Source organism: Giraffa tippelskirchi, chromosome 10 (assembly GCF_054371585.1).
Source record: "Giraffa tippelskirchi isolate mGirTip1 chromosome 10, T2T-mGirTip1v1.2.pri, whole genome shotgun sequence".
NCBI lineage: Eukaryota > Metazoa > Chordata > Mammalia > Artiodactyla > Giraffidae > Giraffa > Giraffa tippelskirchi.
The window spans coordinates 83,629,307-83,652,353 of record NC_137284.1 but is presented as its reverse complement, the minus strand read 5'-3'; the positions used below and the strand labels follow the sequence as shown (position 1 = coordinate 83,652,353).

The following is a 23,047-nucleotide window of genomic DNA, read 5'->3' as shown; positions in this document are numbered from 1 at the left end:
TTCCTAGGGTTCAATAACTCAACCTATTCTGACAACACGCTATCCTGGCTCCAGGATCAATATTTTAAATAACTATACATGGAAATAAAATAGTTATAATTGAGAAACACTGAGTATTTTTATATGTTCTCTAGCTTCTTAAATCTCTCTTGCTATTAGACTTTGTTTTTCTTACCAATCATCAAGAAATAAAATTGGAATTGCTTTCTGATTCCTTTTTGTCAGCAGAATGTGATAAAATGTTAAGTTATATAAACTCCTGCTGAGTGTCTTCTCACATCAGCCCCACACTTCCTTTCCTTTGCTACTGTGACAACACTCAAATATCCTCGTGATCTCTTACGAAGACTCTTAACAGCAGTTTCCTTCAATTTCTCTCTGCCTTTCATCCCTCTCCACTTGAATCAATCCTAAATATTACTAATGACATGTCAATCAAACACTCTGCTCAGACTGCTCACTGTCTCTGTGCTGTTTCTAGAAATAACCACAGAATGCCACTGTCTAGCATTAAAATCCTCCACCAATTTGCCCCAGCTTTATCTTCTGTTGTTTCCCAACCAACTGAACTAATGTCTATGAACCTATTCCCTATGTGCCTATCTTTGTGTTTTTTAAACCTTTTTCTTGCCTATAACAATTTGTAATTTTCACTCCCTTATATGAAATTTTATCAAGCCTCCAAATAGAGTTTTGGGAATATATCTCTCACTGCCCTTATTATCATCTGCCACATATTCCTTTTTGAAACATACATATTTTTTTTTCAAAATATGTTTTTAATCAGACCTAGTATTTAGATAATTATAAGAGAAAAATATTCAACATTATGTATATGAAGGTGAATTACATGGAGTTTCACTTCTACTAATGACACAGTTTGTACTGAACTAACTTCCACAAATAATGCTAAGTAAGTAAACACACACACACACACACACACAAACAATTATTTGAAGGCAATGGAAATCAGTTACAAGCAGACAAAGATGAGAGTTTTTCACTCAAGAAAAATCTCCTGATTAATGTGAATAGAACTCAAGCAGAAAGCTGGAGATCTTCTAGCTTGGAAAGACACAGGGCAGAGATCTAAAGTATCACATCAACTTAAAAGTGGGAAGGTATATCCAGAAACTGAAGGAGGTGCCCTGAAATATGTGAATATACTCTCTCCCAAGTCCTTAGCTGACACCTGAACTGCATATGGAAGCAGATCATGAAAGCAGTGGCTGCAAACTTGAAAGCGATTTGTGGTTGTTGCTGACTGTAAAGCAGTTTTGAATGGGAATCCAGACAAGTAAACTGCTAGAACAAAAATCTTCAAAGGTAACAGAATTCAGAATCAAGAATTAAAGTATATAATCTATTTTATAATGTACAGTACAAAATAAAAATTACTATTTGTGCACAGAAAAAGAAAACATGATTTACAGTCAAGAGAAAAACCAGTTCAGTTCAGTTCAGTCACTCAGTCGTGTCTGACTCTTTGCGACCCCATGAACTGCAGCACGCCAGGCCTCCCTGTCCATCACGAACTCCTGGAGGCTACCCAAACTTATGTCCATTGAGTCGGTGATGCCATCCAGCCATCTCATCCGCTGTCGTCCCCTTCTCCTCCTGCCCTCAATCTTTCCCAGCATCAGAGTTTTTTCAGATGAGTCAATGCAAACTCACCTTAAAGTAACCCAGATATTAAAATTAGCACACAGGGATTTGAAAACTGCCATTAAAATATGTTCAAAAGTTTAAAAGAAAGAGTGATAATAAATAAAAATATGGGGGAGGAGGGATCACTCAGTCCAGAAATGGAAAATATATAAAATGGAAGTTCTAGAACTGGAAAGTACACTATTTATATGGACCATTAATGGGGTGGTCTTAAGAGCATACTGGTGATGCTGGAAGAAAGGGTTGAAACTTGAAAATAAATGTAAAGTATTTATCCACTTTGAAAAACAGAGGGAAAAAAGATTAAATGAGAATGAACAGAATCTCAGCAATCTGTGGGACAAGGCCCCAGAGCCAACCTATCTATCTCTGTCTATTTATATTCATCTTTCTATAAGTCCCTGAAGAAGAGTGAAGGAATGAGGAAGAGGTATTATTTGGAAAACTGATGGTCAAAATTTGGTGTAAAATATAAACTCTGTATCCAAAAAATCCTTAGTATCCCAAGAAATAAAAATATCAACTTTTTATCAAGTATCCCAAGAAATAAAAATACCCATCTCTCCACTATCACCACCATACACATAGGCACAGTATAGAAAAACTACTGAAAACCAAACATAAAGAGAAACTGTTGAAAGATAAAGCAATTACAAACAGAGTAATATCAATATGAATGAAAGCTGAACTTACATCAGAAAGAGATTAGGTGACAATGAGGCATTTTTGAGATGCTTAAAGACACAAACAAAAGAAATACTGTTAACCCAAAATTCTATACTCAGGGAAAATATCTTCCAGAAATAAAGATGAAATAAAGTCATTTTCAGATAAATGAAAACTGAGAGGATTTCTTCACAAGAGATCTGCACCACAAATTGTCTACATTCTGAACTGTATATATGTATACTTATGTGTTCGGGTATATATATATATATACACACACATACATATGCATATGTATATACATATGTATACTTGGTATATTTGTATACATGTAAATATTCTTACTTTGCACTAGGCTCACTTGCCTTCTATATCTCTGCCTAAGTTCTCCCATTTTATCACTTGCATTGTTACTCTAAAATAATTTAGAGTACACTGTGATGTGTTTGTGTATGCTATTTAACTTTAATCTACAACTAGAGGTGGTTTGTTAACATTTAAAATATGTTAATCAAAAATCCTGCCTATAAGGATGCTTACCAGCTGAAGTGCCTTAATCAGGGGCACTTTCTAGAGGCACTTAGAGTTAGCACTTCAGATACTGCTAATTATGTGTGCACCTGAGTGTTAACTAGTATCAGGAATATCAGAAATAATTTTTCAGGAAGATCAGTGAAATGAATGTTGTTCTTCATACATGGTAGCTGAAAACACTTTACAGTCACTGCTGCCTTTTCATAAATGTCCAAGAGTCAAGGGGTTAGCAGATGTAAATTATTACATATAGAATGTATAAACAACAAGGTCCTACTATATAGCACAGGGAACTATATTCAATATCCTGTGATAAATCATATGGAAAAGAGCATTTAAAAAAAAGAGTGCCTATATGTGTATAACTCAGTCACTGTGCTATACAGCGGAGATAGGCATAACACTGTAAATGAATCAGAATTTTTTAAAAAAGAGAGAGAGGGTCTAGCTGCTTAGCTACAGATCATCCAGAGCTCTGTTTTATCTGTGTCCCATCTTGATGTAGGATTCTGCCTTCTGATTACAAGGAAAGGTAACAGATTCTGACATCAGAACATTGTTTAGTATGTTTCACAGTGAAACTGAGATCTACAGTGCTTGAAATGTGCCTAAATAAACGAGAGCAGGTAGTTTACCCAGCTTGTTGAAATTGGTTATATGACTGATCATCAAGCCTGCTACTTTATATATGCAGGTAGCAGAATTCAGTTGGGATTTGCTTAAATAATACCATATCACCTAGTCATGGGGTTTTAGGGGAAGACATGAATAGCTCTCATCAGCTATTATTTATCTTAAGTCAGTTTGCATCTGCCCCCCACCTCAACTCCACCTCCCTACCTCACCTGGCCAAGAAAGGGAGTTATTACAGGATCAACAAGCCTGTGCATGTCTTTTAAAAGATACTGTATGTAGCAATTTTGTTTATATAAATTTATTTATACATACACATGCGTGTGTGTATATACATATATGTTCATATATATATAAACATTCATTCTACTCTGGTGCTTATACCAATACAAATCACACAAAAAACACAATAGGGAACACAGTTTGATATTAAGAAATATTTTTAAGTGGACAAATTAAGTAAATTAAATTCTTCAGTGAAGGAATGCATGAAGAATTAACTGGTTCACAGATTTCGTAACTGACGAGAAATCTTTTTGCCTCTCACTCAAGCAAATTAATTCAGAAGATCACAAATGCTCTTCTCTTTTATCCGAAGAAATGCCATAACCTTTCTTTTAAAACAAAGTTATTTTAAGCATTACTTTTGATAATTCATTCAGAGCAATGAATGAAACTCATACCTCCAAATGGTATCCAACTCTGATGAAGGCACAGAGTGGGTCAAAAGCTCCCGTCCCGCAAGTCAGTAGATGTGTTCTGTTATAGTGATGCAAAACCCGAACATAATTTGCACATTCATTCTAAAACCGGGAGAAAAAGAAGGAATTGGTTAGTGCAATAAAAATGTTTAGCTTGTTTTTTTGACTGTTGTTTTTCCTAACCCTAGACATCTCATGTATAAGCCTCCCTTGGTTAGGGAAGGCAAAGGGGGCAGATGAAAAGAGGACAATGACCAGCAGAAGAGATGGGGGAGACAGATATAGCGAGGTATCAATTACAATCAATAATGGGAGTGCATCATTATGAAGTATTCTAGTACACAATTGAGGAGTGTTTTTTAAAAAAGCACTGGTCATAAGTGTATTCAGGTGTAGATTTCCAAGGCAATGTTTCCCTAGGTAATTAAATTATTAACAATACTGTTATTTTTTAAAGCACATATAAATCAACATAAAGTCAGAAGACCAATCAGTAGAAGTAGTTTCATTACCTTCAAGGAAACATACGCAGACTCCAGGGCACAAAGAGTTCTGATGTTTGGAAAAGTAAGTCCTGTATTTTCAAACTCATAAATTCATATAAAGTACTTTCAAAGAGAATTTTCAAGTAAACAGATGGAAACTAACGAGTAAAAGTAACATTTTATACCTATTACTGTAAGATTACAGTCCTGGGATCAGCAAACTTTTTCTATAAAGAACTGGAGAGTAAATATATTTAGTTTGATGGGCCATCTGGTCTCTGTTGCAACTACTTAACTTCTGCAGCTATAGCATAAAAGCAGCCATTGTCAACAGAAAAATAAATGGATATGGATATGTTCCAAGAAAACTTCATTTACGGCAGGTCACATTGGGCCTCAGATCTCTAGTTTGTCTAAAATGGAATTCAGCTGTACGCTCATCAGAAAACAAAATCTCAGTTTTGCACATCCTTATATTCCATAGTTAATCAAACTCAGTACCTAATACGCAGCCCACACTCAACAAAGTTTTAATAGATCAATCATTAGGTGAGTATGCTGAATGAAAAAATGTTCTAAAACTATTTCAAACCAACTTAACTAAATTTTAGCAAATACCTTGTTGGCAAATTAATCCCAGGGACAGAGAAGCCTGGTGGGCTGCCATCTATGGGGTCGCACAGAGTTGGACACAATTGAAGCAACTTAGCAGCAGCAGTGCATTTAAATTATGAGAGAAATACAAAAACCCTTTTATTGCTAAATATTACTTTGACATTAGTAGATGCAATAGTCAGTAAAAGATATTTTATAACAGATTCTGATTTTTAAAGTCTCTCATATAACAGAATTGGAATGAAAAAAGCCAACAGAGCCATCATACCATACATGACTGAGATTATAGCATTCCCTTGACAAGAACAAGTAATTCACTAATGAACAGATTATTTGGGGTACTGAGATTTATTTCTTTAATTTCCCATTAACATAGCATCCTAGTCTATGGATTACCCATATAGTTGGGAAAATCTAACATTCTGTTTTCATCTTGCTATAAGCACATGCTTCTCATCTCCTGAAATGGGCACATCTTGAGGGGCCAATGAGACCATATTCTGGCTCTGCTGGTCTTAGACTGACACAGCCTCTGAATGTGTTCAGTTAGTCAGCAACACGCTGCACACTGAGGAAGCAAGGAAGACTCATCCCTTGACTGTTCAGTTCAGTTCAGTCACTCAGTCGTGTCTGACTCTTTGTGACTCCATGAACCGCAGCACGCCAGGCCTCCCTGTCCATCACCAACTCCCGGAGTCCACCCAAACTCATGTCCATCTCATCCTCTGTCGTTCTCTTCTCCTCCTGTCCTCAATCTTTCCCAGCATCAGGGTCTTTTCAAATGAGTCAGCTCTTCGCATCAGGTGGCCAAAGGATTGGAGTTTCAGCTTCAACTATATATCTGAAGGACTGAACACCCAGGACTGATCTCCTTTAGGATGGACTGGTTGCATCTCCTTGCAGTCCAAGGGACTCTCAGGAGTCTTCTCCAACACCACAGTTCAAAAGCATCAATTCTTCGGTGCTCAGCTTTCTTTATAGTCCAACTCTCACATCCATACGTGACTACTGGAAAAACCATAGCCTTGACTAGACAGACCTTTGCTGGCAAGGTAATGTCTCTGCTTTTTAATATGCTGTCTAGGTTGGTCATAACTTTCCTTCCAAGGAGTAAGCGTCTTTTAATTTCATGGCTGCAATCACCATCTGCAGTGATTTTGGAGCCCAGAAAAATAAAGTCAGCCACTGTTTCCACTGTTTGCCTATCTATTTCCCATGAAGTGATGGGACCGGATGCCATGATCTCAGTTTTCTGAATGTTGAGCTTTAAGACAACTTTTTCACTCTCCTCTTTCACTTTCATCAAGAGGCTCTTTAGTTCTTCTTCACTTTCTGCCATAAGGGTGGTGTCATCTGCATATCTGAGGTTATTGATATTTCTTCTGGCAATCTTGATTCCAGCTTGTGCTTCCTCCAGCCCAGCGTTTCTCATGAGGTACTCTGCATATAAGTTAAATAAGCAGGGTGACAATATACAGCCTTGACGTACTCCTTTTCCTATTTGGAAGCAGTCTGTTGTTCCATGTCCAGTTCTAACTGGTGCTTCCTGACCTGCATACAGGTTTCTAAAGAGGCAGGTCAGGTGATCTGGTATTCCCATCTCTTTCAAAATTTTCCACAGTTTATTGTGATCCACACAATCAAAGGCTTTGTCATAGTCAATAAAGCAGAAATAGATGTTTTTCTGGAAATGTCTTGCTTTTTCGATGATCCAGCAGATGTTGGCAATTTGATCTCTGGTTCCTCTGCCTTTTCTAAAACCAGCTTGAACATCTGGAAGTTCACTGTTCACGTATTGCTGAAGCCTGGCTTGGAGAATTTTGAGCATTACTTTACTAGCGTGTGAGATGAGTGCAATTGTGCGGTAGTTTGAGCATTCTTTGGCATTGCCTTCCTTGACTGTTACCCAGTTGCTATACAAGAATGAGGTGTTGGTAGAATGTGCGTTAATTTTTTACATGTTTTTGCTTTTTTTTTCTTACAGAAAACAGAACAAGTTAACTTTCTAAAGGAGATGTGTATGTTTCTTCCAAAGCTGTGAACTGTGTCATCAGCTGGTTACACCTAACATGTGAAAAGTCCTTTCACTCATGTGTTCATGTGCTCAGAGCTATGGAATAGGGCTGATGCTGCTGCACCACCTCTTCCCTTTCACACACTAAAGGTAAGTTATGGAGAAATGCAATACTGATTCCTTCAGTAGGCTATCTTCTCAAAACATGTGGAATACATAAAACATGTCAACTGCCTTTGCCATCTTCTATCAAGGTTTTGGTTTTTTCTCCTTTAGTTTCTTCATTTGTTTCTAATTCACTAATGAAAGTCAAACAAAATCTCGCAGAGAAGGTGCTTAGCTTATTTTTAAGATACTACCTGAAATTATTTTTTCTAATACATAGGAAATAAACATTACTATAAGAATGTATAAATCTGAGTTGATTAAAATATAGTAAGATATAATAAGAGAAAATAAAACCAAGATCTAGATGGTACCTTGGCTCCCTACACTAACTCCACAATGAAAATAATTTTTAAGTAATTATGTACACATAGACAATGTACATGTATATATCAAATATATGTGTATGTTTATGTGTGTGTTTGTGCTAAGTTGCTTCAATCATGTCCAACGGTTTGCAACTCTATGGACTGTAGCCTGCCAGGCTCCTCTGTCTGTGGGATTCTCCAGGCAAGAATATTGGAGTGGCTTGCCATGCCTTCCTCCATGGGAACTTGTGAACCCAAGGATCGAACCCACGTCTCTTATATCTCCTGCACTGGCAGGTGGGTTTTTTACCACTAGTGCCACCTGGGAAGCCCCGTATGTGTGTGTGTGTGTGTGTGTGTGTGTGTGTGTTGTTGTTCAGTCTCTAAGTCATGTCTGCCTCTTCGCAACCCCATGAGACTGCAGCATTCCAGGCTTCCCTGTCTTTCACTGTCTCCCAGAGTTTGCTCAAACTCATGTCCATTGAGTAGGTGATGCCATCCAACCATCTGATCCTCTGTCCAATTCCTTCTCTTCCTGCCCTCAATCTTTCCCAGCATCAGGGTCTTTTCCAATGAGTTGCCTCTTTGCATCAGGTGGCCAAAGATTGGAGCTTCAGCTTTAGCATCAGTTCTTCCAATGAGTATTCAGGGTTGATTTCCTTTAGGGCTGACTGGTTTGGATCTCTTTGCTGTCCAAGGGAGTCTCAAGAGTCTCCTCCAGCACCACAGTTCAAAAGCATCAATTCTTTGGCACTCAGCCTTCTTTATGATCCAACTCTCACATCTGTACATGAGTACTGGAAAAACCATAGCTTTGACTAGATGGATCTTTGTTGGCAAAGTGATGTCTCTGCTTTTTAATATGCTGTCTAGGTTTGTCATAGCTTTGCTTCCAAGGAGCAAGTGTCTTTTAATTTCATGGCTGCAATCACCGTCCACAGTGATTTTGGAGCCCCCAAAAATAAAATCTGTCACTGTTTCCCTTTTTTCCTCATCTATTTGCCCTGAAGTAATGGGACCGGATGCCATGATCTTCATTTTTTGAATGTTGAGTTTTAAGCCAGCTTTTTCACTCTCCTCTTTCACCTTCTATATGTATGTATATATAATATATGTGTATTTATCTAGAGATATATATTTCTTCCTTACATCAATTCTATATATGCTTTTTAGGAACAAATAACAGGTTAGAGATTCACTGACCTTTGTCACTGACCAGGACTACAATTAATGATATGTTTAGTTTACAATGAATAATACTTACGGCATCATTTCCTTTCATTATGCATTCTTCTGTTTTTAGTTCTGTACTTGGCCAGTGTATCTGAAATAAAATATAAAAATAAATTACACTGAAAACCCATTTTATTTTTTCTGTAAGTCAATACTTTATATTTTATTTTATTTTTGTTGGTTCTATTTCTTTCTTTGAGAAGATCAAGAGATTTATCACTTAACTCAGATATTATGGAGCCATATCCAGGCCCTAATACATGAAAAATATTGGGGACTTATAAAAGTGGTGACAATAGCATTTAATTATGATGATCTTGTTATGATTAAATTTAGTATCATAGGAATAAGCACTACATGGTTTCAACTATAGGAACACAACATTACTTTAATATTGTTATTACTGTAACAGGCCCCCTAAGTTTCTTACTAACAATATTCAGCATCATGTGGTCCTTTGTTTTCACAGTGCAGTATATAAACTTTTAAATACTTTGGCCACCTGATGCAAAAAGCCGACACATTGCAAAAGACCCTGAAGCTGGGAAAGACTGAGGGCAGGAGAAGGGAGGTGGGTAGAATATGACAAGGTTAGATGGCATCACCAACACAATGGACATGAATTTGAGCAAACTCCAGGAGACAATGAAGGACAGGGAAGCCTGCAGCCGTGCTGCAGTCCATGGGGTCACAAAGAGTTGGACCCGACTTAGTGACTGAACAACAACAAACAGAAACACATGAGAACTTTTTCTTATGTTGCAACATTAAAAAGAAAGACAAAGAACAAGTAGGGGTACAAAAGAAAGCCAGTTAAAAGCCAAAAGCACACAGAGAAAACCCTAGAATCAATGCTCTTCATTATATCGTAGATCTATCGATGGAACATATATGATTCAGGAAAGATATCACATTAAGGTAACAATGCCAGGTTCAACTGAAGTCTTGCATCAGCCTGAAGAGGGTCCTTAACACCACTACAGAATAAGGATCCTGGAAGTGAAACTGTTGAATTTATAAACTTTATTGATCCTTTTTTGGAAAATATTCAGACACTGAGAGATAGGTTTTCTCAGATGACTTCTAAAATATATTCTAATTTGAGATTCATTTTGGTTTTGGAATTATAGTTTTACTATGGATGCATAAATCATTCAAAAGGATATGCTAGAATGTATGTGTGTACATGTGTAAACACAAACTCAAAATACAAATTAATTTTAGGATTATTCACCACTGGAAAGATAATTTGCTTATTAATATGAGTAAATCAGAGAATACCTCACCCATCAATCACAATGATTAACATTCTTAACATCTTTAATTTACAAGAAGCAGGGCTTTTCTTCTTATAATATCAACACCCTTTTTAATTCACTTTTCATCATTATGTAAAATGAGACTTATTTAAACTATATTTCTACAATTTCAAAGTATTTGATAACCAATTCTTTGGAGAAAAATACCAAAGTTCAGCTTTTCTATGTTGAAACAGTATCCAGACAAGAAAATAACCTCAATTTACTACCTCATTCTCCTCAATCATTGGCTTTATGTGGATTATTTCTGGGACTATTTGAACACATTGTTTTCGGGGAGCAATCCTCTAGAGGATTCCTATATTTTGTTGACTAACTTTGTTTTCAGCTATCTTTTCAAACAGCCTTGGAAGATAGAGATAGATCCTCCTTCCAGGGCAAATAGATTTTTTTCTTGATCAGGATAATAAAGATAATGTCTCCCTCTGGGCAAAGGCTGGACAGGTTTGCTGGAAAACTCCTTTTAAGACTGAGAGTATTCTGAGCTGGAAGTTGGTAAAGTGGGGGCAACGCATATTCACTGTGTGGACGTCTCCTTAGGCTGCTTTGCTCTGTGGGGCTTGAGGAGGAAAAGACAACTGATGGAAAGACGAGGCTCACGCAGTCTGCTGTGCTGGGGGTGACAGAGTCCTCGGTCTCTGGCCCAGGTGCCTCCTGTCTTCTGCCAGCATCAGTGAAACTATGACAGGCTGACTTGTCTAAAAGCAAGGTAAAATTCACAGTTCTTGACACAAACAAAAAATAATATATTCTGTGGTGGTGAAGACAATATGTGGTTCTTCTAGGCTTGCCAGAATGTGTTATTTCTAGCAGCAAACCTAATAGTGACGGCTGCTCTAGAAATAATGAAATCATTACTTCAGGCACATCTTAAATGATGTTCCCAGATAACTTTCAACAGGTGGCATTTGTCCCTCCTTTAATGCTCTGAATTGTTTTTCTTCCTTTTTCTTCCTATGATATCACAGTATGTGTATTCAATTTTAGCTCTCTTATTAAGCTGTAAGTTACAGAGGGCAAGGCAGTGACTTACTTCTGTAGCCCTAAAATGCCTACCTGGCACAGTGTCTTTAATGCCATCACTGCTTATTCATTGGCTACTGACAGATTTGTATCAGTCAACATTTCTTTATCACATTCTTCAAAAAGTCAGTTCACTAAAGGAGCCTACAATACAGTTTGAGAGAGAGATTCACTGACATGAAAATGCTGCAATCCGTGTCAAGTAAATGAGACAAGCAACACTTTCCAGTTTAATCAGGGAGGATATCCTACAGAATTTAGTGAGTGTGAAAGCCTGGCAGGATTTCCGAGGGCAGAGAAAACGGTCTTAACCAGATCACTCTGGGTTCAGAGGGAAAGAAGTAGAAGATTAAGTTACGAACACTTAATCACTAAAGTCCAACACATCAGAACTCCCCTAAGGAATAATATACTTGAGTTTTGCTTTTATTGTTGTTTATACTTTAGTTTGCTTTGTTTTTTTTAACAAAATTTAACAGGCTCAGGACTGTAGTCAAATGTCCACTCAGGTGAGAAAAGATAAGAGAATGATCTCACTGGAAATCAGAAGTTATTTTAAAGCCATTGTGTACAGATGTTCTGCCAAGACAGTAAGGGAAATGATTTTCTTCATTTGTTTTGGCAGTCAGGATGCCTTTTGGTTCTGCTCCAAAGTATAGCATCAACAAAAAGTCGTAAAATTAAGCTATCTGTTCTGCATAAAACATTTTTAAAGGCAGTTAAACAACAGGGTGTAATGACATTTCCAAATTCTCTGCACCAAGAAAGGTACAAAAAGCAAAAGGTTAAAAACACATGATTTCATCACAATATTCCTACTATATAATTTGATTGCTCTAATGCATTTTAACAGGCCATTTACTATTCTTGTATGGCTCAAAGGAGAAAAATAAAATAAAAATTAAATTACAAAGTATTCTTTTCTGGACTCCCTATTGAATCTCCTAATTATACCAGGATTAAGAATTTAACAATTCTATTGTTACATGATGTTAGAACACTCAGAGGTTTTGGAGAGCAAAAACAAATGAACAAAAAAGTAATAATTTAACTGTCTAAAAAACATTGCCTTTTTTTGTTGAAAAAGATTAAATTAAATGATCCAGTAAATGTAAATCTCTCTTGGAATATATTTAGGTGACTAAGACACTATTATAACTTCATCTAATATTCTCTTCCTAATTCTACTATTCTAATGAAAAGTGTTGTTTATATTTTAGTTTTTTCTTTCTATATTTTACATCTATATATAGTACCAGTGCCCATCAACACATATTTTAATTAAAGGTCCTACAAATGTCATTAAAATCAAGAAAATATATTTTGAATATAACACATTAAAAGAGACTTAATGGTTTATAAGTGGTAGTTTTAACATGTCACACTTCCCTCTTACTGTTTATCCTTTTATAATTAGTTATAATGACTGTCATTATTCAAATACTTTATAACCAGAATTATAATCTTCTGCATTATAGATAAAATTTGTTCTTGAAATGTTGATAATCAAAAGCTTTTGAATTAGAACACTATTATTATGACACAAACATTTCTGGCCTGGTAAGACTCTGATGTTAGGGGAGATTGAAGCCAAAAGGAGAAGGGGCAGCAGAGGATGAGACGCTTAGGTAGCATCACTGACCCAATGGACATGAATTTGAGCAAGCTCCGGGAGATAGCGGAGGATAGAGGAGCCTGGTGTGCTGCCATCCATGGGGTCGCAAAGAATCAGACATAATTTAGCGACTGAACAACAAATGCCCTTTTTAATGGATGAAATTTACTAAATTGCTATCATTAATGTGAAACCCCATTTGCCATTTTATACACAAATTATATTTTAATGCCTTTCTCCCACTTGAAAAAAAATGAAGTTCTAAAATGGAAGAATTTTTTTCACCCTTGATTCAATAAACTTGAGTGAGAAAAGTATAAATATTTTTACAAATAGAAGTGACTAAACTTTATTTATAGACATCCAAATTAAGTAGTGTAACTTTAGCTTTAAATAACAGTGGTAAGAATAATTTTAGAAGAAAAAAAGGTGAAATTTAGAAACAGAAAAGCCATGGGTAAAAGTTAAAGCAAAAATTTGTTACTAAATATGGACTATCCAATGAAGTCCTCCCTGGTGCCTCAGATGGTAAAGAATCCGCCTGTAATGCAGGAGACCTGGGTTCAATCCCTGGGTTGGGAAGATCCCCTGGAGGAGGGCATGGCAATCGATTCCAGTATTCTTGCCTAGAGAATCCCCATGGACAGAGTAGCCTGGTGGGCTACAGTCCATGGGGTCTCAAAGAGTGGGGCACGAATGCCAGCTAAGCACAGCACATGAAGTCCTATAAAATACAGCTTAAATAAACCAATATTTCCACTTTTGATTTCTTTATGAAATGAAAAAAGAAAAGAAGATTTTATATGTCAAACTATATAGTATTGCTACGTCCCCAAGAATAACTTTATTTTCCAGGAAGCCTTGGTAATTCTCAAATGTGCACAGATTGCAAGAGGCTACATCAACAGAACACAGAGAAGCTAGTCCCTGTGCTGCCTTTGAATACCAGAGTCTCCTCGGACTCTCAACTTTGCCATAAATTAACAAAGGGGAAACAGTTCCTTCTTGTTCTTGTCATTGGCTTTCCTCCGCTTCTGTCACCAACAACTATTTCACTAGTCTATTAACCATCACTAAAGGAAACACTAGTGATGCAAAGGCAGTAAGAACCAAAAGGAAAGAAACACCTGATAACAAAAGGCAGAACTAACGGTAAGCTGAAGACCAATTTGGGAGACATGCAGTTCACACTAAAGTAGCATCCTGGTTCTCAATTCTATGGTGTAGTAGAAACAGCTTAGGCTTCTGAGACAAACTATCTTGGTTTTAAGTTCTAATTGCTACTTATTGGCCTCGTGGCCTTATTCTCCTCTTTTCTCCATTTACCCAATATGCTGCTGCTAAAGCAATCACTCTAAACTATCATTCTCATTATGTTATACAAGTGCTCAGACTCTCCCACTGGCCCCTGCACTGCTTTTCAACAGCTCAGCGGTCAGTGTTCTTCAGGATCTGGTCTAAACCATATTTCCATCCTTAACTATGACTCTACCCTGTTCCCACCCACATGCCCCCACCTCACCTATCTGCTGCTGCTGCTGCTAAGTCGCTTCAGTCGTGTCCGACTCTGTGAGACCCCATAGACGGCAGCCCACCAGGCCCCGCCGTCCCTGAGATTCTCCAGGCAAGAACACTGGAGTGGGTTGCCATTTCCTTCTCCAATGCATGAAAGTGAAAAGTGAAAGTGAAGTCACTCAGTCATGTCCGACTCTTCGTGACCCCATGGACTGCAGCCCACCAGGTTCCTCTGTCCATGAGATTCTCCAGGCAAGAATAGAGTGGGTTGCCATACCCTCCTCATATTTTTCTCTTTCCAAGTCTTCTATCTATACATCAGAATTTAAGCTAAGTATCATGTTATCTGTGGATTTTAGAAACTTTTCAAGAGAGTAATCTCCATAAGAAATTTTTTTCTTGCAGGTAGGAGGTTCTGATGAGGTAAAACAAATGGAATAATAAGGATAGAAATTTTACAGTGTTACCACCAGGACTGACTGTTCCATTTTTGAGTGAAGGTCATGGGTCTTTTATGAATGTGACATAGATACAAGAGAACAGAATTCAGGGTGAAAGTATCATTACATAGTCTGGGAAATGCTATGAATTAATTTATAAAGCAAAGTCAGTATCTAAAAAAACTAACAGTAAATTTATTAAATGGTAGTGAAAGTGAAAGTGTTAGTCACTCAGTCGTGTCCGACTCTTTGTGACCTGACAGATTATAGCCCACCAGGCTCCTCTGTCCATGGGATTTCCCAGATAAGAATACTGGGGTAGGTAGCCATTGCTTTTTCCAGGGGATCTTTCTGACCGAGGGATCAAACCTGGGTCTACCTGCATTGTAAGCAGACTCTTTACCTTCTGGGATACCAGGGAAGCCCAGTAAATGGTAAGTTCTTAACCTATTTCAAAATTGCACAGGAAAAATCAGTCTAATGTGTGTATAATAGTACAAGCTCTGATTGTTATAGTTGATCCTTGAACAACATGGGTTCGAACTGTGAAGGTCTACTTACATGCAGATTTTTTTCAGTGAATATCCTAATATGTCCCGTTTAACAAATGAGAAAGCAGAAGAACAAAGGGATAAGGAATCTGCAGAGTGCTACAAATGCAAAGCCAGGATTTGAACTAAAAATCTAACTTGTGTTCCTCATTCAATGTTCATACCCCTACAACAAAGGAAGTACAGTCACAAGTAACACAGTTGAATCTAATAACTAATACTGAATAAAACAAAACAAAAAAGCAACCCCAGAAGACTACAATAAACTATTGTGTATCATTTTTACATAGCTTAAAACAAGTAACTCTAAACAATATAATGTATAGGGAAACATTCATTATGATAAAATAATTGTTTAAAATTTAAAAATAATAAATAAATAAACTGAAAATCCATCAGAGTGATGGCTTCTAGGCAGCTGGAGGCACAGGACAAAAAAAAGGAGGAGACAAAAGTTAACTGCAGGCACAGTGGGAATGGTGATATTGTCATTCTTGAGTTGGCCGGTGAGTTCTAGGTATTTATTTAACTATTATGCCTTCTAAGATATTTACATTATTTATTATTTTATGTAACAGATATTGGGCTTCCCTGGTGGCTCAGTGGTAAAGAATCCGCCTGCCAGTGCAGGAGACCTGAAGTCAAGCCCTGTGTCAGGAAGATCCCCTGGAGAAGGAAATGGCAACTCACTCCAGTATTCTTGCCTGGGAAATCTCATGGACAGAGAAGACTGGTGGGTTACAGTCCATGGAGTCACAAAATAATTGGACACGAGTTAGTGACTAAACAACAACAATCCAAGCAAATGAAAAAAAGAGAAGACATTTAATCTGGGGGAGGGGGAAGAAGTGTGATCTATTTTCCTAATTATAATAATGCATATAGTTACTACTTAGATAAAAATTGTGGTACAGCTATAATAGGAAGATGACAGGGCAGATGAGTAGGGGTCGCTGCTAAAATTGTGCAGATATTTTAGCTACATCACTGCAAGAAAAGGAATCAAAAATCCTCATCTTCCTTTACAGAAAGTCAACAGATATTGTCTAAAACTAATGATATCAAGAAAGAACAGTACACAAATGTCATTTAGACATATGGAGGTAAGAACCAGAAAAAAAAAGAGTTTTAAATGATTTCCTCTAGAGATTAGGAATTGGATGGGATAAAGGTGTTCTGCTTTTTATGAAGATTTTTTAAAATGACTTTAAAAAATATGGACATTGTTCATTTTGGCAAACATAAAAATATTCAAGTAAATTATAAAGAAAATGTATTATGTAATATATACATTTATGCCAAAAAATGCTATAGTCTACATATTTCTGAATGTTTTATGTAAGGTTGGTATAGTTCTGGACACATATTAATTCAACTCTACAAGCACAGACTGTAAGAACCATTTTTCTTCTTATAGTTAACCTTTCTCAAAAAAGTTGAGTGCTTGCCTATTGTAATATATTTTAATCCTTTAGGTTTAAAGAGCATCCATCTGAATTAGTGATCTTACCAACAGAAATACATGAGTCAGCTACACTGAGTTCACACATCCATATTTCTTCAGGCTGGGATTTTTGGAGTAATAAAGCCCAAAGGGACTTTAAATCAGAATATGCAAACCTAGGTGTCAGGAGAGTGGGTGTGGTACAAGGGCCACTGGGCAAGAGAAAGTTTCAATGCATCAATCAGAAGTATTCTGGGGATTTGGGGATCAGTGGTGTGCTAGAAAAGTTCATTCTGCATTATTTATAAATCTTCTCAAAATGATTTTATTTTTAATGTATATTTTATTTCTTTCAATAATATTATCACTCAGAATGTCCACATGGTCAAGACAATGAAAAATCTAATTCAAGTAACACTCATTCAAGAAGATTTCTCCCTTACTCCTTTTCTTTCTCTCCTGAAATATAGTTTACTCTTTCATACCTCTCTAGAGCCACTGCTGATGTGTTCTAAGCTGAGGGAATATACAAGATCCTTGCCTCCCACGAAGAGTCTCTCTTGATATTCATCCAGTAGCATTGTCTGGAGATCAAGAAATCCAAAACGGCCTTGAAAGACTGATGTTCTGTTTAGATCCAAGAGCTCTGAAATGCAAAACAAAATGTACCCTAAACACAGAGAAAATACAGATACCTTTATAACACTTTTTTCATGGCTCTATTTTCACAAGTATTAATACTGTGCAGTTAACATTCATTCATTTTATCATAAATACAAACTCTAAAATTTACTGTTCAGAAAGATTAAAAATATATAATACATTGTCAGTACTTGGTTGTGTGTTTGAAAGTTGTTAAAATAGTAGATATTCTAACCATGTAAAGGGATGGATATTAACTAAACTTATTGGGATAGTCATTTCTTGATATGACTTGATGTCAAATCAATATGTTGTAAACAAACTCATGCAACATTATAGTTCAACTATAATTTTAAAAATGAAAAAAATTGTTTAGCATTTAAAAATAAGTATAATGGAAATAAGTTACAATGTACACAAATTAAAAATCTTTTTTAAGTTTATGAATAGAAAAACTTTGACACAACTTAAATATGTAAAGTAAATAGCCTATGCTTTTAAATACAGAATTATTTTTTCACAAACTTTAATGTAAAGCACTACACAGGAAAGTCATCACACTATGACTTTTATATTCACTTCTCTGTGTATAATAAAAATCCCAGTTCTAAAATAAATATCCCCAAAACAAGTCCATTTAATTCCAGATGAACACCAATTCAGAAAAAATGTTTCCACTTGAAACTGGTTTTGAAAGTCATGTCCAAAATCAAATCACCCAAGTCTGGAACTATCAGGCTGTGAATGTAATGAAGTAAAACATGGTAGTATTCACTACAGTGGGAATAGCTGTTAAAAATGACAGGGATCTACTGTCTACCACTGTGATTTAGGCTACTGTTTATGCATTCACCCTTACTTCAGACAAACTAAAGAGTCTCTTGATGAAAGTGAAAGAGGAGAGTGGAAAAGTTGGCTTAAAGCTCAACATTCAGAAAACTAAGATCATGGCACCAAATCCCATCACTTCATGGCAAAGAGATGGGGAAACAGTGGAAATAGTGGCTGACTTTTATGTTTTTGGGCTCCAAAATCACTGCAGATGAAGCAGAGACATTACTTTGCCAACAAAGGTCCATCTAGTCAAGACTATGGTTTTTCCAGTGGTCATGTATGGATGTGAGAGTTGGCCTATAAAGAAAGCTGAGTGCCGAAGAATTGATGCTCTTGAATTGTGGTGTTGGAGAAGACTCTTGAGAGTCCCTTGGACTGCAAGGAGATCCAACCAGTCCATCCTAAAGGAGATCAGTCCTGGGTGTTCATTGGAAGGACCAATGTTGAAGCCGCGAAACTCGAATCCTTTGGCCACCTGATGCAAAGGGCTGACTCATTTGAAAAGACCCTGATGCTAGGAAAGATTGAGGGCAGGAGGAGAAGGGGACGACAGAGGATGAGACAGTTGGATGGCATCACCGACTCAATGGACATGAGTTTGTGTGGACTCCGGGAGTTGGTGATGAACAGGGAGGCCTATTGTGTTGTGGTTCATGGGGTCGCAAAGAGTCGGACACGACTGAGCGACTGAACTGAACTTACTTCAGAAAGTCAGTATCTGGCAGACCTGTGGTATCATTTGTTTGTTGAAGCTATTTCACTGCATATGGTGGTTCATTACTTATGGTTGGTGAATGATATATGAGAGACTTTGAGGATGAGGAAGAATATGACTCCAGTGTGGAAAACCCTGCAGGCTGAAAACTCCCAAGGAGGCTCCTTGGAAATATCGACAAGTTAACAGATAACTTCATTTCCCAAAAATCCGTTCCTAATGTACCTGTCAAAGAAGGTTAAATACTGGTAACCAAAACTCTCAAATCCAGATAGCAATATGAAATATGACAGATCTACAGCATTTTGTCCACTCTTACACTATTTCTGAGAAAAGAGAAATGAAGTATCTTTTCCCCTCTATTAAGACTGTATTAACTTCTATTTCTCTGCTCTGAAACTGTTGATGCCCAACATTTCATGGGATAGGGCTAACTTTAAATCTTTAAGCTTAAAACAAGCAATATTGCTAGCATCAAAGTATCATTTACAAAGGTAAAACTTGTAATATTGAATCATTTTATCAAATGATTCATCTAAATAAAGAACTTAAACTTTTGAGGGAGAGATGGAAATAATAAGGTGCTTTATTTAGGGAGGATGAAAATAGGACTTTGAGAGAGTTAGGGGTTCTTGAATCCTGGAAGACAAATTTTTCCTACTTAGTAATTTTGTCAAGGTAGAATCACATTATTTTCCTTTCTTACTAGGCATTCACAGAAGAGATGCAGTTTTTAGGAATTCAATACCATAACAAAAATATAAATCAAAGTTCTCTACTGCCATTATACCTTGTCGTTATATGTAATCACTTAAGGTTTTACATCAGGTCTGATCAGCAAACTATTTTGCAGAAAAAGCTCCCCAGTTATTCTGATATATTTCTAAAATTCTTCAAGTGTTAAGCATGGTGAAATCATTATCTGAACATATTTAACTGATCAAAGAATGATTATATGCTAAGTAGAATTAACAGATCTCTAAACTACAGACTTATCAAGAACAGTAAGGTACAGAGTTTAGGAGACTAAGTTGGCTGGAAAATGAGAGAAGGTCATGAAAGGAAACAAACACGAGGAACCTACCCCAAAGTGTTGCCACAGTTGAGTACTCACTGCAAATTTTTAAAAGTATGAATTGGAAAGAGAAGCAGCCTCACCAGTAAAGGAGGCCCTCCATAAGTGAATTCCAGTAGGGATGGAATGACCTTGCTTTTTCCCAGTGAAGTCATTAGAGCCTCATTACCTCCATATACACCTAGAGATATAGACACCAAAACTTCTACTTGCTTTTATGACTTGCCAACTTCCGCAGTGCTTATTATGCTTACTCTAATTTTTATAGCATAAAGGTGGTAGTTCCTATTTTTTTTTATCAATAATAAGAGAATAACTACTGATCCAATAGTGACATACAATTGTGATATCTAATAGTGAATACTGATTTCATCACCGACTCAATGGAAATGAGTTTGAGAAAGCTCCAGGAGTTGGTGATGGACAGAGAAGTTTGGCGTGCTGCAGCCCATGGGGTAGCAAAGAGTCGGACACAACTGAGCAACTGAACTGAACGGAACTAATGATCCACCAGTCTAATTTTCTTTTAATATATCAGATTTTATTCTGACCCATCCTCCATCTATAGGACCAAGTCTATCCCATGAGATAACAAAGATGAACTTATGTTTCTGTTGAGGTATAGTTTGGGAAATGCAAAGGGAAAAATTCCAACAACTGCAAATTTTTCACAAGTTCCTTGCTCATGACCTTTATATTTATCGATTTTTTCCACCACAGTAAAGAACCACAGTGTAACAGTGTGAATTACTATCGTCCTTTAAGTGACTTATGAGGAAACTCAGGTGCTCAGAGAATAAATGGGAAAGAGAGAACTATCCTACAGATATACACTATTACAATGAAAAAAAAAAATCACCAAAAAAAAAAAAAGAGAGAGAGAGAATTAAAGTACAACAGATGTATATGCTATTATGAAAGTCCTGTAGGCTGAGAAGCTGAGGAGCCAGGTTCTGGTCTTGGCTTTGCCATTAATTACCTGAGTACCTTGAATAACCACTTAACCTCTTTAGACTGGTTTCCTCATATGTTAATCACCCTTCTGTCCTCAAAATTATTAATTCTTTGCCTAAATTGCATTTGTAAAATGGAGGTGATAAAACATTGTTAAAAATATGCAAATCCAAAGACAGATATTTTTAGTCTTTCAAAGTATAGTGCTGAATCTATATTTTTGACATCTTCAAAAATGGAGTGATCAATGAAAAATTCTAAATAGCTGATGACCCATATTTAAACTTGCCTAAAGGGAAGTAGTTAAAACATTAATTTATGACTTTTCATATATTTAAAATATTATAGGGTCAGGAAATACTTTTAGGTTATCAGGAATTTTGGATCTAATTTATTTTGATTCATTCATATTGCCTCAGAAAAAACTGCTGTCAAGATATGCCTGGATACATAAAACTGAATATGATGTACATGCCTTAGGCAGTAAGTTAAGAAATTTCATTTCACTTATAAAGACACTTCCTGGGATAGTTCTGAAGTTATTTTTTTTTTTTTTAAATAAGATCTAATAGACTGTAGTTTTCTTTGAACATGTTCCCTATATGAGGGGTGGGCATTCAATGCTTCTGTAACTCTCTACTTTGACCGGTACAACAGAATAGCGCTGATGACTGATTCCTAACAAGTTCAGGCTTATCAACAGAAATTTCAGAATCAAGGTACTAACCAAAACTTATCAATTCAATGGTTTATATTTTTATTGTCCACTTCCACAGAGATAAGTCCCAATTGTGACCCTTAATTCACTTTGAGACCCAAATCCTCCTTCCTGTCTGGGACTCTCCAACATCTTGAGCTCTAAGTCAAGGAAGGCCAAAAGTATCCACTATGTGTAAATATTTGTGTTTCAGATGTATATTTGGAATAATGGACACAGAGGAATTCTATAACATAAACATTTTTAAAGGTTGTACATATTTATGCTTTAACACTAACTCTAATTTTCTACTTTTATTTGATTATTTTACTTGCTTCTTTCCAAAAAGGATCTGAGATGACTCATGCAAATATTCAATTGAACAAATAAATATATATTTAGGGGTATTAAAAAATTGGGAAATAAAAAACAAAATGAGAGGTCTGGAATAAATTTTATTAAGTATAAGTCATTCTCTAATATCGAACACAATGTTAAAGTGAATATCAAAACTGACCCCAGGCTTCTAAAAAAATCCAAAGTCACTAAAATATAAGAGAAAAATTATATCAGTTGCTTAAGAGCACTGCCTGATGTGATGATTAATTTTATGTCTCAATTCGACTGGATCACAGTTGTCTAGATATTTGGCTAAACATCTCACTTAATCATGTGGCACTTACTTATAAGAGGTAGGACCTACAACTATTCCTGTTTCCCAAATGCAAAAAGAGAGGTTTTAAAGAGATTGAGTACACAGATAACTGGAGGAGGGCATGGCAACCCACTAGCATTCTTGCTTGGAGAATCCCATGGACAGAGGAGCCTGGTGGGCTACAATCCATGAGGTCACAAAGAGTCAGACAGGACTGAGCAACTAAGCACAGCACAGCACACAGCTAAGGTTATTTGGTCATTGCTGGTGCCAAAATTTAAATAAGGAAAGGTGACTGGAGAGCTTTGCTATTAATTATCCATGGTAGATGGGTTGTCTATCACCACTGTGCAGCACACAGCTTAGTCTTCCCCAGTTCTGGTCCCCAAAGACAAACACCATCAAGACGGTTTGATTTGTTAAAAGTTTGTTCCTTATAAACTCCATCATCCATTACATCTAAAACTTCCTATGGAAGGAGCTAAGCACAAACTGTAGAAAATTCTTAAGGAGATGGGAATACCAGACTACGTTACCTGTCTCCTG

The 23,047-nt window shown here is 36.6% G+C and overlaps 1 protein-coding gene across 1 annotated transcript in view; it reads right to left on the bottom strand.

Annotated features, from left to right (window-relative positions):
* The window catches only part of SEMA3E (semaphorin 3E), a 271,541-nt gene that overhangs the window by 104,587 nt on the left and 143,907 nt on the right, over positions 1 to 23,047 (bottom strand). Inside the window, exons 2-4 of the mRNA XM_081531726.1 lie at positions 17,415 to 17,575; positions 9,054 to 9,113; positions 4,185 to 4,304 (exon numbers count right to left, since the gene is read on the bottom strand). Of these exons, the coding sequence (XP_081387852.1) occupies positions 4,185 to 4,304; positions 9,054 to 9,113; positions 17,415 to 17,575 (341 nt within the window). The remainder of the gene's footprint in view (positions 1 to 4,184; positions 4,305 to 9,053; positions 9,114 to 17,414; positions 17,576 to 23,047) is intronic.